The 14,794-nt window shown below is 43.5% G+C and overlaps 1 protein-coding gene across 2 annotated transcripts in view; it reads left to right on the forward strand.

Annotated features, from left to right (window-relative positions):
* Nucleotides 1-14,794, forward strand: part of myrf (myelin regulatory factor) — a 92,272-nt gene that overhangs the window by 55,740 nt on the left and 21,738 nt on the right. For both annotated transcript variants that reach the window (XM_036961463.2, XM_090217463.1), the window contains exons 8-20: nt 966-1,161; nt 1,434-1,510; nt 2,266-2,376; nt 2,753-2,855; nt 3,823-4,023; nt 5,712-5,820; nt 7,359-7,468; nt 7,939-8,099; nt 8,268-8,340; nt 8,449-8,600; nt 10,858-10,919; nt 11,192-11,308; nt 13,631-14,012. In XM_036961463.2, the coding sequence (XP_036817358.2) occupies nt 966-1,161; nt 1,434-1,510; nt 2,266-2,376; nt 2,753-2,855; nt 3,823-4,023; nt 5,712-5,820; nt 7,359-7,468; nt 7,939-8,099; nt 8,268-8,340; nt 8,449-8,600; nt 10,858-10,919; nt 11,192-11,308; nt 13,631-14,012 (1,854 nt within the window). The remainder of the gene's footprint in view (nt 1-965; nt 1,162-1,433; nt 1,511-2,265; nt 2,377-2,752; nt 2,856-3,822; nt 4,024-5,711; nt 5,821-7,358; nt 7,469-7,938; nt 8,100-8,267; nt 8,341-8,448; nt 8,601-10,857; nt 10,920-11,191; nt 11,309-13,630; nt 14,013-14,794) is intronic.

Raw genomic sequence — 14,794 nt, forward strand, 5'->3', positions numbered from 1 at the left:
ATCTATTGATAAACCTATTGATTAATCTATTGATGAACCTATTGATGAATCTATTGATGAATCTATTGATGAACCTATTGACGAATCTATTGACGAATCTATTGATGAACCTATTGACGAACCTATTGACAAATCTATTGATAAACCTATTGATGAACCTATTGATGAATCTATTGATGAACCTATTGATGAACCTATTGATGAATCTATTCAAATCAAATCCATTTGTATTAGGCGCGTACACAGTTTAGCAGGTGTTATGGCGTGTGTATTGAAATGCTTATGTTCCTATCAATCAATGCAGTAAATGTCAACAAGAACACAGTCATAAAATGTTTTATGATCTAACATTTAGCACAGCAGCAGATATAGAAATATTATGTAAACATTATTAAAGTGACCAGTGTTCAATTTCTATGTACATAGGGCAGCAGTCCCTAAGCTGCAGGGTAGAGAACTCAGAGGTAGCTGGCTAGTGACAGTGACTGAGGGGGAGAGTACGATACTGGGCGGAGGGTAGGATACTGGGCAGAGGGCAGGGTACTGGGCAGAGGGCAGGGTACTGGGCAGAGGGCAGGGTACTGGGCAAAGGGCAGGGTACCTTGCCTCTAACCAATCAGGAGTATCAAAGCCAATGACACATTTTCAAAACACCACTTGTGTTCTGGCTCTTGCTCAACCCATCGTTTTATTGGACCAATCAGAATGGTTCGAATTTGTTTGTGTTCTAGAAATCGTCAGGGAGGTGCTCAGATCCAGACTCATTGAGTAGAAGAATCTAACGTCTGTTGGCCGGAGCAAGGGATTTTGGTAGCCAGGCAGATGTGAACCAATCCCTTTTACACAGACCTCTCTTTTCATCCAAACCTCCATATTTAGCTCAATGAGTGCAAGTACAATGGTAGAGAACGTACAGTACGAAAGTATGAAAATATTGACAGACCCATCTCTCCCTCCCTCCCTAGCCCAATGCCCACCTATCGCGTCGACGCTGATAAAGGTTTTAACTTCTCCCTGGCGGACGACGCCTTCGTATGTCAGAAGAAAAATCACTTCCAGGTCACCGTGTACTGCGGCATGCTGGGAGATCCCAAGTACATCAAGACCAGCGATGGCCTCCAGCCTATCGACTGCTTCTACCTCAAACTCAATGGGGTTAAGGTGAGGGAGGAGAGGTGATCCAATTTGTGAATGCCTAATCATCCCCTAGCCTTTACCTTCTAGCTGACGTCCTTCCTGTAGGTGTAAGATAATTGGATAAGTTTTAGACAAAATGGTAATTGGTTCAACTTGCCTTCGGATTAGCAAGTGGGAGTTTTGGCCACCTTTTCCAAACCCTTCGGAGCTACAGGAGGAAGGGGCCAGTGTTTGATTTAATGTAATGCTACTTTCTTTCATGAACTGACCGAACCCTCTCCTGTGTTGTCTCCCAGCTGGAAGCCATGAACCAGTCCATCAACGTGGAGCAGTCCCAGTCAGACCGCAGCAAGAGACCCTTCAAACCAGTACTGTGAGTAGTGAGACCCTTCAAACCAGTACTGTGAGTAGTGAGACCCTTCAAACCAGTACTGTGAGTAGTGAGACCCTTCAAACCAGTACTGTGAGTAGAGAGACCCTTCAAACCAGTACTGTGAATAGAGACCCTTCAAACCAGTACTGTGAGTAGTGAGACCCTTCAAACCAGTACTGTGAGTAGTGAGACCCTTCAAACCAGTACTGTGAGTAGAGAGACCCTTCAAACCAGTACTGTGAGTAGAGAGACCCTTCAAACCAGTACTGTCAGTAGAGAGACCCTTCAAACCAGTACTGTTAGTAGAGAGACCCTTCAAACCAGTACTGTGAGTAGAGACCCTACAAACCAGCACTGTGAGCAGAGAGACCCTTCAAACCAGCACTGTGAGTAGAGAGACCCTTCAAACCAGTACTGTGAGCAGAGAGACCCTTCAAACCAGTACTGTGAGTAGAGAGACCCTTCAAACCAGTACTGTTAGTAGAGAGACCCTTCAAACCAGCACTGTGAGCAGAGAGACCCTTCATACCAGTCTCAGTCTTCTAGCACTGATTTGTCTATTAGTTAGAGAATGATTGTGATCCCTCTGGATAAGAGCATCTGCTAAATTACTCCAATGTAAATAGGTTCATCACAGAGTGAGGAAAATACGCTAGAATTCTCCCAGGGGTTAAAAATACTCTCAGAGGTTAAGACAAGTAGAAAAGGTAAATACTGTATACAAAATGTTTAAAGTGTCATGTGTGTGTTTTCAGGGTGACACTGCCCCCGGAGCAGGTTACCAAGGTAACAGTGGGACGACTACACTTCAGTGAGACCACAGCCAATAACATGAGGAAGAAAGGCAAACCCAACCCTGATCAGAGGTACTATAGCATACAGCAATACCAGTGCTCTATCGTCAATATAGTCACAGCTAAAGGGGCAGGTAGCCTAGTGGTTAGAGCGTTGGACTAGTAACTGAAAGGTTGCAAGATTGAATCCCCGAGCTGACAAGGTACAAATCTGTCTTTCTGCCCCTGAACAAGGCAAATATGAATTTGTTCTTAACTGACTTGCCTAGTTAATAAATAAAGATAAAACAATAAAAATAGAATCATGTGATCGAACAATCCTCTTTTTGAATCCCACATTGCCTTCTTTAAAGTGTGTTTACTTGACTTTTTGGCAGTCAAATACATTTCATGGAAATACAAAGACACAAACGTGTGATTAATTGTTTTGAATTGTTTTGCTTCATAGGTACTTCATGTTGGTGGTAGCGTTGCAGGCCCAGGCCCAGACCCAGACCCACAGTCAGAGCTTCACGGTGGCCGCGCAGGTGTCCGAGAGGATCATCGTCAGGGTAACCTCTGTCAGTCTGGCCGTGTCTGTCTGACCGTCCTCTTCTGATCTATCTCAATAACCTCTGTCAGTCTGGCCATGTCTGTCTGACCGTCCTCTTCTGATCTATCTCAATAACCTCTGTCAGTCTGACGCCGTGTCTGCCTGACCGTCCTCTTCTGATCTACCTCAATAACCTCTGTCAGTCTGGCCGTGTCTGTCTGACCGTCCTCTTCTGATCTATCTCAATAACCTCTGTCAGTCTGGCCATGTCTGTCTGACCGTCCTCTTCTGATCTATCTCAATAACCTCTGTCAGTCTGGCGCCGTGTCTGCCTGACCGTCCTCTTCTGATCTACCTCAATAACCTCTGTCAGTCTGACCGTCCTCTTCTGATCTATCTCAATAACCTCTGTCAGTCTGGCCGTGTCTGTCTGGCCGTCCTCTTCTGATCTATCTCAATATCCTCTGTCAGTCTGGCCGTGTCTGTCCTCTTCTGATATACCTCAGTATTTACCTAGCAGGAAAGAAACTGAAATTGTGCTCATGATTCCAAAATGAGAAGTGTAGTTTCCTTACTGAATTTAAATGTAAAGAGACCCAACCCTGATACCCATCTGTCTACATCTGTTGTGGTCTACATTATTTATTCAGTAAATATAATAATAAATCAAGGTTTTTAGATCTATGTTGAGGCTCTTACAAATTCCATGCAGATCAGCTTGTTGAGGAAGCTACTCGGTGTAGTACTAGCACTGCCAACGCAGATCAGCTTGTTGAGGAAGCTACTCGGTGTAGTACTAGCACTGCAAACGCAGATCAGCTTGTTAAGGAAGCTACTCGGTGTAGTACTAGCACTGCAAACGAAAGAGGAATCCAGGACCTGTAGTTACATATGTAACTCAAATCATCTTTCACATCTCCCCTCAACTCTACAATTTCTCCGTCTAAATATCTCTGTTATCTGTCCCTCCCTCTCTGGGTTTCCAGGCGTCTAACCCGGGTCAGTTTGAGAGTGACAGTGAGGTGTTGTGGCAGCGCGGTCAGCTACCTGACTCAGTGTACCACCACGGCCGGGTCGGTATCAACACCGACCGGCCAGACGAGGCCATGGTCATCCACGGTAACCTGAAGGTCATGGGGTCACTGGTGCACCCGTCCGATATACGGGCTAAAGAGAACGTCCACGAGGTGAGGGGGATGTATGTGGTGTGTGTTCTGCATGTGTTATGAAGTTATGAAAATGAATGCTCGATCACGATCCAAATATTCCCTGAGAGAATTTTATTTGGGCTGTAGAGTATTACAATATATCACAACATGTTATATTCTGTCTTCTGATTATTGTCCTGAAATCATACAGCCATCGAACTATAGCTATATTTTCTGTATGTTCTATATGTTCTATATGTTCTGTATGTTCTGAATGTTCTGAATGTTCTGTAGGTTCTGTAGGTTCTGTATGTTCTGTATGTTCTATATGTTCTGTATGTTCTATACAGTGGGGCAAAAAAGTATTTAGTCAGCCACCAATTGTGCAAGTTCTCCCACTTAAAAAGATGAGAGGCCTGTAATTGTCATCATAGGTACACTTCACTATGACAGACAAAATGAGAAAAAAAAATCCAGAAAATCACATTGTAGGATTTTTAATTAATTTATTTGCAAATTATGGTGGGAAATAAGTATTTGGTCACCTACAAACAAGCAAGATTTCTGGCTCTCACAGACCTGTAACTTCTTCTTTAAGAGGCTCCTCTGTCCTCCACTCGTTACCTGTATTAATGGCACCTGTTTGAACTTGTTATCAGTATAAAAGACACCTGTCCACAACCTCAAACAGTCACACTCCAAACTCCACTATGGCCAAGACCAAAGAGCTGTCAAAGGACACCAGAAACAAAATTGTAGACCTGCACCAGGCTGGGAAGACTGAATCTGCAATATGTAAGCAGCTTGGTTTGAAGAAATCAACTGTGGGAGCAATTATTAGGAAATGGAAGACATACAAGACCACTGATAATCTCCCTCAATCTGGGGCTCCACGCAAGATCTCATCCTGTGGGGTCAAAATGATCACAAGAACGGTGAGCAAAAATCCCAGAACCACACAGGGGAACCTAGTGAATGACCTGCAGAGAGCTGGGACCAAAGTAACAAAGCCTACCATCAGTAACACACTACGCCGCCAGGGACTCAAATCCTGCAGTGCCAGACGTGTCCCCCTGCTTAAGCCAGTACATGTCCAGGCCCGTCTGAATTTTGCTAGAGAGCATTTGGATGATCCAGAAGAAGATTGGGAGAATGTCATATGGTCAGATGAAACCAAAATATAACTTTTTGGTAAAAACTCAACTCGTCGTGTTTGGAGGACAAAGAATGCTTGCATCCAAAGAACACCATACCTACTGTGAAGCATGGGGGAAGCATGGGGGTAGAAACATATGTTCTGTATGTTCTATATGTTCTATATGTTCTGTATGTTCTATATGTTCTATATGTTCTGTATGTTCTATATTTTCTATATGTTCTGTATGTCTGTACGTTCTATATGTTCTATATGTTCTGTATGTTCTATACGTTCTGTATATTCTATATGTTCTGTATGTCTGTACGTTCTATATGTTCTATATGTTCTGTATGTTCTATATGTTCTATATTTTCTATATGTTCTGTATGTCTGTACGTTCTATATGTTCTATATGTTCTGTATGTTCTATACGTTCTGTATATTCTATATGTTCTGTATGTTCTGTATGTAGCTCCACAGTAACATCCATACATTGTCATCCTCTCTCTCTCTGTGTGTGTGTGTGTGTCTTGTGTGTGTGTGTGTGTGTGTGTGTGTGTGTGTGTCTTGTGTGTGTGTGTATAAATAGGTCAACACTACAGACAACCTGAAGCGGATCAGTCAGATGAGGCTGGTTCATTATCAGTACAAGCCTGAGTTTGCTGCCAGCGTGGGCATAGACACCAGCCCAGAGACTGGTAACCAAGACAATACTTTGTTTTAGGTTTACATGATAGACACCAGCCCAGAGACTGGTAACCAAGACAACACTTTGTTTTAGGTTTACATGATAGACAACCAACAGAGACTGGTAACCAAGACAACACTTTGTTTTAGGTTTACATGATAGACAACCAACTGGTAACCAAGACAACACTTTATTTTAGGTTTACATGATAGACAACCAACAGCAATCAATAGACAACCAATAGCAATCAATACACAACCAACAGACAATCAATACACAACCAATAACAATCAATAGACAACCAGTAGCAATCAATAGACAACCAATAGCAATCAATACACAACCAACAGACAATCAATACACAACCAATAACAATCAATAGACAACCAGTAGCAATCAATAGACAACCAACAGCAATCAATAGACAACCAATCGCAATCACAACCAACAGACAATCAATACACAACCGATAACAATCAATAGACAACCAGTAGCAATCAATAGACAACCAGTAGCAATCAATAACAATCAACAGATAACCAATAGCAATCAATAACAATCAATAGGTGGCAGGGTAGCCTAGTGGTTAGAGCATTGGACTAGTAACCGGAAGGTTGCAAGTTCAAACTCCCGAGCTGACAAGGTACAAATCTGTCGTTCTGTCCCCTGAACAGGCAGTTAACCCACACTGTTCCTAGGCCGTCATTGAAAATAAGAATTTGTTCTTAACTGACTTGCCTAGTTAAATAAAGGTAAAATAAAATAGACAACCAATAACAATCAATAGATAACCAATAAGAATCAATACACAACCAATAGCAATCAATACAAAACCAATAACAATCAATAGACAACCAATAGCAATCAATACACAACCAATAGACAATGAATAGCAATCAATACACAACCAATAACAATCAATAGCAATCAATACACAACCAATAGACAATGAATAGCAATCAATACACAACCAATAACAATCAATACACAACCAATAACAATCAATACACAACCAATAACAATCAATACACAACCAATAGACAATGAATAGCAATCAGTACACAACCAATAGACAACCAATAGACAACCAATAGACAACCAATACACAACCAATAGACAATGAATAGCACTGGAAATCTATTGCATTCCTATTGTATCTGTGATCTGTTATTTTGTGTCCTCCCTGTAGATTGGATTTGTGTTGTGCTGCACCATATTGTCTGTCTATACCTCTATACATCCTGCCTCCCCATATTGTCTGTCTCTATACATCCTGCCTCCCCATATTGTCTTCTGTTGTATTCTATGCTACAATGTCTCCAGGATCTTACAGTAAGGTGTTGTATTATCTAGGAGTGATAGGAGTTTACAGTAAGGTGTTGTGTTATCCAGGAGTGATAGGACTTTACAGTCAGGTGTTGTATTATCCAGGAGCGATAGGAGTTTACAGTAAGGTGTTGTATTATCCAGGAGTGATAGGAGTTTACAGTAAGGTGTTGTATTATCCAGGAGCGATAGGAGTTTACAGTAAGGTGTTGTATTATCCAGGAGTGATTGCTCAGGACGTGCAGCAGATTCTGCCTGAAGCCGTGAAGGAGGGAGGAGACGTCATCTGTTCCAATGGAGAGACCATCCCTAAACTTCTGGTGGTCAACAAGGTAGCACACACACACACACACACACAGACACACACACACACACACACACACTGTTTTCTACCTCCTTAGAAACTGGAAATCCTCCATCTGAGATTTCTAAGGAGCCGAGAACTCTGGAAAAGTTTCCGGAATTTGCAACAGACATTGATTTCTGTGCCTCCCTCTCTCCCCCCCTCTCTCTCTCTCTTACTCCCCCTCTCCCTGCGTCTTTCTCTCCCCCTCTCCCTGCCTCCCCCTCTTGTCCTCTCTTCATCCCTCCCCCTCCCTCTCTCTCCCCCACTCCCTTGCTCCCTTTGCCCTCCACCCCTCTCTCCCGCCTCCCTCTCCCTCTCTTTCCCTCCCTCACTCTCTCCCCTTCCCACACCCTCCCTCACTGTCTCCCCCTCCCTATCTCACTCTTTCCCCCCTCCCTCCCTCCCTCCCTCACCCCCCCCTGTCTCTCCCCTCTCTCTCTCTCTGTCTCTCTCTAGGACCGTATCTTCATGGAGAACGTCGGTGCAGTGAAGGAGCTGTGTAAACTGACTGACAACCTGGAGACTCGTATAGATGAGCTGGAGCGCTGGAGCAGGAAGCTGGCCAAACTCCGCCGTCTGGACAGCATGAAGAGTACCGTCAGCGGAGGCACCACCAGGTAGGACACACCTTTACATGTTAAATACATTCTAAGAGGAGCACTTGATTATACCTATTGGTACAATTCCATTGGTAATCAAGTGCTGGTCCAGTATTTTAAATTATTTGACATACCGAATGTATTTGGTGGGTGATTTCTTTAAATTCTTCCTGTCTCTGTCTCCAGCCAATCAGGGAGCCAGTTCAGCAGGACAGGAAGTGGTCCCCTGAAGAGGAAGACGGTGAAACCTGGGAATAAGGTAGATGCTTCCCTACACATGAACACCAGTACAGAAGCCCTCCTCTCTCTCCCTCCACCTGGAAAACCAACATTTAAATGTCAAACCTGTGTTTCGATGTCCTTACAGAGTGTGACTCCAGAGCAGGGCTGCATCAGTCACAGGTTCATGCAGGGAACCATTCTGGCTCTGGTCGTCGTCATGACCTTCAGTGTCATCTCCATGTCCGTACTCTATGTGTTGACACTGCACCACAGAGGGGACGTCAGTGAGAAAGACGTGTACGTATGACCACCAGATACATCAACCATATCCCCGTAGCCCTGAAACATGACCTGTCGAGTGTCAGGGTGCAGAGGTGAGGACGGAGTCAGGCGCAGGACACAGAACTGAGTCAAATAACGGACTTTACTCTGAAACATTTATCAGCCAATAAATCCACGCAGGGATAACAAACCCTAACACAAAAGACTAACACAAAGCCAGGAACAATCACGCACAACACATAACGGGAACCAGAGGGTTAAATAGGGAAATAATAATAACGTAATGGGACCCAGGTGTGTACAATCAAGACATAACACATGGAAAACAGAAACGTGGATCGGTGGCAGCTAGAATGCTGGTGACGACGAGCGCAGAACGCCGCCCGAACAAGGAGAGGGAACAACTTCAGTGGAAGTCGTGACATGACCGCATCCAGATACATCAACCATATACCTGTAGCCCTGAAACATGACCTCACAGGAGCCATGTCTCAGGGCTGCATGCACACTACATCCTACATCACACACAAACCAGTTTCACTCCTCTCTCCTTTGAGTTTCTCCTGTGTACTCTCTGCCTTCTGTAGCCATGTGAGTAATATTGCTATTCTTTTCCTTATGTCCTATGTAGCTATGTAGCTTCCTGCTTCCTGTATGTCTCTTATGTCCTATGTAGCTTCCTGCTCCCTGTATGTCTCTTATGTCCTCTGTGGCAATGTAGCTATGTAGCTTCCTGCTCCCTGTATGTCTTATGTCCTCTGTAGCTATGTAGCTATGTAGCTTCCTGCTCCCTGTATGTCTCTTATGTCCTCTGTAGCTATGTAGCTTCCTGCTCCCTGTATGTCTCTTATGTCCTCTGTAGCTATGTAGCTTCCTGCTCCCTGTATGTCTCTTATGTCCTTTGTAGCTATGTAGCTTCCTGCTCCCTGTATGTCTCTTATGTCCTCTGTATCTATGTAGCTTCCTGCTCCCTGTATGTCTCTTATGTCCTCTGTAGCTATGTAGCTTCCTGCTCCCTGTATGTCTCTTATGTCCTCTGTAGCTATGTAGCTTCCTGCTCCCTGTATGTCTCTTATGTCCTCGGTAGCTATGTAGCTTCCTGCTCCCTGTATGTCTCTTATGTCCTCTGTAGCTATGTAGCTTTCTGCTCGCTCCCTGTATGTCTCTTGGATGCTCCTCTTCACTGCTACGGTCACTTTCTGTCCACCACTCTGTCCATGGTATGCTCTCCCTTTACCTTTCTTCCTCTACCTTTCTCTCTCTCTTTTAATTTTCATTCCCTACTCTCTACTCTCATTCCCTACTCTACTCCGTACTTTAAGTTGGTAATTAGGGTGTTTCCCAGGCTGTGTCTCAAGAGGTCATGACTCATTTCTACTGTTGACATGGTTGCTCAGTCTGGAACATTCCATGAAGTAGGCCTATACTGGCAAATGTATTCTGAAAGTAGGTAGGGTGAAAGGTACAAACCACTTTCAACCCAGCACCAACACTGTACAACCGAATCCACTAGTCTCATATTCAAAACTCTGTATGATTACTTTAGAATGAGAAACACTTTAATGTCCACCCATAGTTGAAATGCGTATTGTGTTTCACCACTTAAAAACAGCCATTAAACACCAACATGAGCACATCATTCTGGAGACCATTAAATCAACTATACAAAGTACAAAGGTGACATTTCAGCATTCATTACTATTCTATCACGTGATTATCGTGCAATATCTATGCCCCTCCCCATCTGATGCCATCTGCTAGGAATTCCCTTCTGTTCTCTTCTATTCCATTCCCTTCTATTCCATTCTATTCCATTTCCTTCTATTCCATTCTATTCCATTTCCTTCTATTCCATTCTATTCTATTCTATTCTATTCCCTTCCATTCCATTCTTTTCCATTCCATTCTATTCTATTCCATTCCATCTCTCTTCTATTCCATTCCCTTCTGTTCCCTTCTATTATATTCCATTCCCTTCCATTCTATTCTATTCCATCTCTCTTCTATTCTATTCCCTTCTATTTTATTCCATTCCCTTCTATTTTATTCAATTTCCTTCTATTCCATTCCCTTCTATTCCATTCCATTCTATTCTATTCCATTCTATTATATTCTATTCTATTCCCTTCTATTCTATTCTATTCTATTCTATTCCCTTCTATTCCATTCCATTCTATTCTATTCTATTCCCTTCTATTCTATTCCCTTCTATTCTATTCCATTCCATCTCCCTTCTCCTCTCACAGTATGTTTTCATACCCCTCTGGTCCAGGTCTGCAGAGGGATCATCTAGGATGGCCTCTGCTCCTCGATCCACCATCTCCACGCGTCAAGGTCAGAGACACACAGACATATACATCCCTCTTCGGATTGCTAGATGGGCAGTATTTAGTGGTAGAAAGGACTAGCTATCTCTGAGGCTTATTTACAATTGTTAGTTATTGGACTGACTAAAGATGGGCACCATGTATTTGTAACAGACTTTATGATCTAAACACGATGTATAGAGTATTGTTTTAGGATTCTCATAAAGACATTAGAAACCAAACTGATCCTACAGGACATCATCATAAATCATATGTTATGAACCTATCTATTCTGTGTAGATACAGTCCCACCCTCTCCTTCACTGGCCAATCCTGCAGCTTGCTGTCCACCTACAACTGCCACAAACAACCAATCAGCAACTACTCTGTCGCCAAGCAACAACCAGTCAACACTGGGTAAGAAAACATTGACCCACCTGTCTTACCATACCAGATGAAATACTTCACCATATCTTCACTTCATAACACATTCATAACCTATGGATAATCAGTGAGTAAGCATTTCATAAATGCTTAAGTGACATTACTGTGACACAGCAAATATATCAACTTGTGTTTTTTGCTATAAGCATTAATGGTACCTGTCGCCATTAAATGGTACCTGTCTCCGTTTAATGGTACCTGTCTACGTTAATGGTACCTGTCTCCATTAATGGTACCTGTCTCCATTTAATGGTACCTGTCTACGTTAATGGTACCTGTCTACGTTAATGGTACCTGTCTCTGTTAATGGTACCTGTCTCCATTAATGGTACCTGTCTCCGTTAATGGTACCCGTCTCCATTAATGGTACCTGTCTCCGTTAATGGTACCTGTCTCCGTTAATGGTACCTGTCTCCATTTAATGGTACCTGTCTCCGTTTAATGGTACCTGTCTCCATTTAATGGTACCTGTCTCTGTTAATGGTACCTGTCTCCGTTAATGGTACCTGTCTCCATTTAATGGTACCTGTCTCCGTTTAATGGTACCTGTCTCCGTTAATGGTACCTGTCTCCGTTTAATGGTACCTGTCTCTGTTAATGGTACCTGTCTCTGTTAATGGTACCTGTCTCCATTAATGGTACCTGTCTCCGTTAATGGTACCTGTCTCCATTTAATGGTACCTGTCTCCGTTTAATGGTACCTGTCTCCATTTAATGGTACCTGTCTACGTTAATGGTACCTGTCTCCGTTTAATGGTACCTGTCTCCGTTTAATGGTACCTGTCTCCATTTAATGGTACCTGTCTCCGTTTAATGGTACCTGTCTCCATTTAATGGTACCTGTCTCCGTTAATGGTACCTGTCTCCGTTTAATGGTACCTGTCTCCGTTAATGGTACCTGTCTACGTTAATGGTACCTGTCTCCGTTAATGGTACCTGTCTACGTTAATGGTACCTGTCTACGTTAATGGTACCTGTCTCCGTTTAATGGTACCTGTCTCCGTTTAATGGTACCTGTCTCCATTTAATGGTACCTGTCTCCATTTAATGGTACCTGTCTCCGTTAATGGTACCTGTCTACGTTAATGGTACCTGTCTACGTTAATGGTACCTGTCTCCGTTAATGGTACCTGTCTACGTTAATGGTACCTGTCTACGTTAATGGTACCTGTCTATGTTAATGGTACCTGTCTACGTTAATGGTACCTGTCTCCGTTAATGGTACCTGTCTACGTTAATGGTACCTGTCTACGTTAATGGTACCTGTCTATGTTAATGGTACCTGTCTCTGTTAATGGTACCTGTCTCCGTTAATGGTACCTGTCTCCATTTAATGGTACCTGTCTCCGTTTAATGGTACCTGTCTCCGTTAATGGTACCTGTCTACGTTAATGGTACCTGTCTACGTTAATGGTACCTGTCTACGTTTAATGGTACCTGTCTCCGTTTAATGGTACCTGTCTCCATTTAATGGTACCTGTCTACGTTAATGGTACCTGTCTCCGTTTAATGGTACCTGTCTACGTTAATGGTACCTGTCTACGTTAATGGTACCTGTCTCCGTTTAATGGTACCTGTCTCCATTTAATGGTACCTGTCTCCGTTAATGGTACCTGTCTCCGTTTAATGGTACTTGTCTACGTTAATGGTACCTGTCTCCGTTTAATGGTACCTGTCTCCGTTAATGGTACCTGTCTACGTTAATGGTACCTGTCTCCGTTTAATGGTACCTGTCTCCGTTTAATGGTACCTGTCTCCATTTAATGGTACCTGTCTACGTTAATGGTACCTGTCTCCGTTTAATGGTACCTGTCTCCGTTTAATGGTACCTGTCTCCATTAATGGTACCGGTCTCCATTAATGGTACCTGTCTATGTTAATGGTACCTGTCTATGTTAATGGTACCTGTCTCCGTTAATGGTACCTGTCTCCGTTTAATGGTACCTGTCTCCATTAATGGTACCTGTCTATGTTAATGGTACCTGTCTATGTTAATGGTACCTGTCTCCGTTTAATGGTACCTGTCTCCGTTTAATGGTACCTGTCTCCGTTAATGGTACCTGTCTCCATTAATGGTACCTGTCTATGTTAATGGTACCTGTCTCCATTAAATGGTACCGGTCTCCATTAATGGTACCGGTCTCCATTAATGGTACCTGTCTATGTTAATGGTACCTGTCTATGTTAATGGTACCGGTCTCCATTAAATGGTACCTGTCTACGTTAATGGTACCTGTCTTTGTTAATGGTACCTGTCTCCGTTAATGGTACCTGTCTCCATCCTCTCTCTTGTAGAAGTGAGTAGTCCAGTCCCTACACTGCGCAGCATCAACAAGAAGGCCAAGTCCAGGCCTATGGACAAGGACGGACGCTACCGGAACCGTCTAAGCCACACCTCCGCCCCCATATACCTGTCCAAGGCTAAGAAACCTGCCCCTGCACAGGACCTGGGGGGTGTAGGGGGAGTGGGGGGGGTCAACAACCGGCTGCCTGGACCGGGTGGGCCTGAAGACCAGCAGACACTGCCCCTGCCTCAGAGACAACGCAGGGACAACACACACATCAGCACGGAGGAGGAAACAGGAGGAAGATCATCCCCTTCCCTTATAGATCTGCACATCCTGGAGACAAACCAACACATCTCATCACACAACTGTCCCCATCCTGACAGCTGCAGGTGGGTCTGCTTCTGTGGTTCTCTACACAGCTGGGGGTCTGCTTCTGTGGTTCTCTACACAGCTGGGGGTCTGCTTCTGTGGTTCTCTACACAGCTGTGGGTCTGCCTGTGTGGTTCTCTACACAGCTGTGAGTCTGCTTCTGTGGTTCTCTACGCAGCTGTGGGTCTGCCTGTGTGGTTCTCTACACAGCTGTGGGTCTGCTTCTGTGGTTCTCTACACAGCTGTGGGTCTGTGTGGTTCTCTTAAGACTGTATTGGTAAAGTGTAGTTCAACTGTAATTCAATACATGACACTATGTGGAATACATGACCCTATGTGGAATACATGACCCTATGTGGAATACATGACCCTATGTGGAATACATGACCCTATGTGGAATACATGACCCTATGTGGAATACATGACCCTATGTGGAATACATGACCCTATGTGGAATACATGACCCTATGTGGAATACATGACACTATGTGGAATACATGACCCTATGTGGAATACATGACCCTATGTGGAATACATGACCCTATGTGGAATACATGACCCTATGTGGAATACATGACACTATGTGGAATACATGACCCTATGTGGAATACATGACCCTATGTGGAATACATGACCCTATGTGGAATACATGACCATATGTGGAATACATGACCCTATGTGGAATAAATGACACTATTTGGAATACATGACACTATGTGGAATACATGACACTATGTGGAATACATGACACTATGTGGAATACATGACACTATGTGGAATACATGACACTATGTGGAAATTG

Source organism: Oncorhynchus mykiss, chromosome 2, assembly GCF_057628025.1.
Source record: "Oncorhynchus mykiss isolate SJ-2025 chromosome 2, ASM5762802v1, whole genome shotgun sequence".
Classification (NCBI taxonomy): Eukaryota; Metazoa; Chordata; class Actinopteri; order Salmoniformes; family Salmonidae; genus Oncorhynchus; species Oncorhynchus mykiss.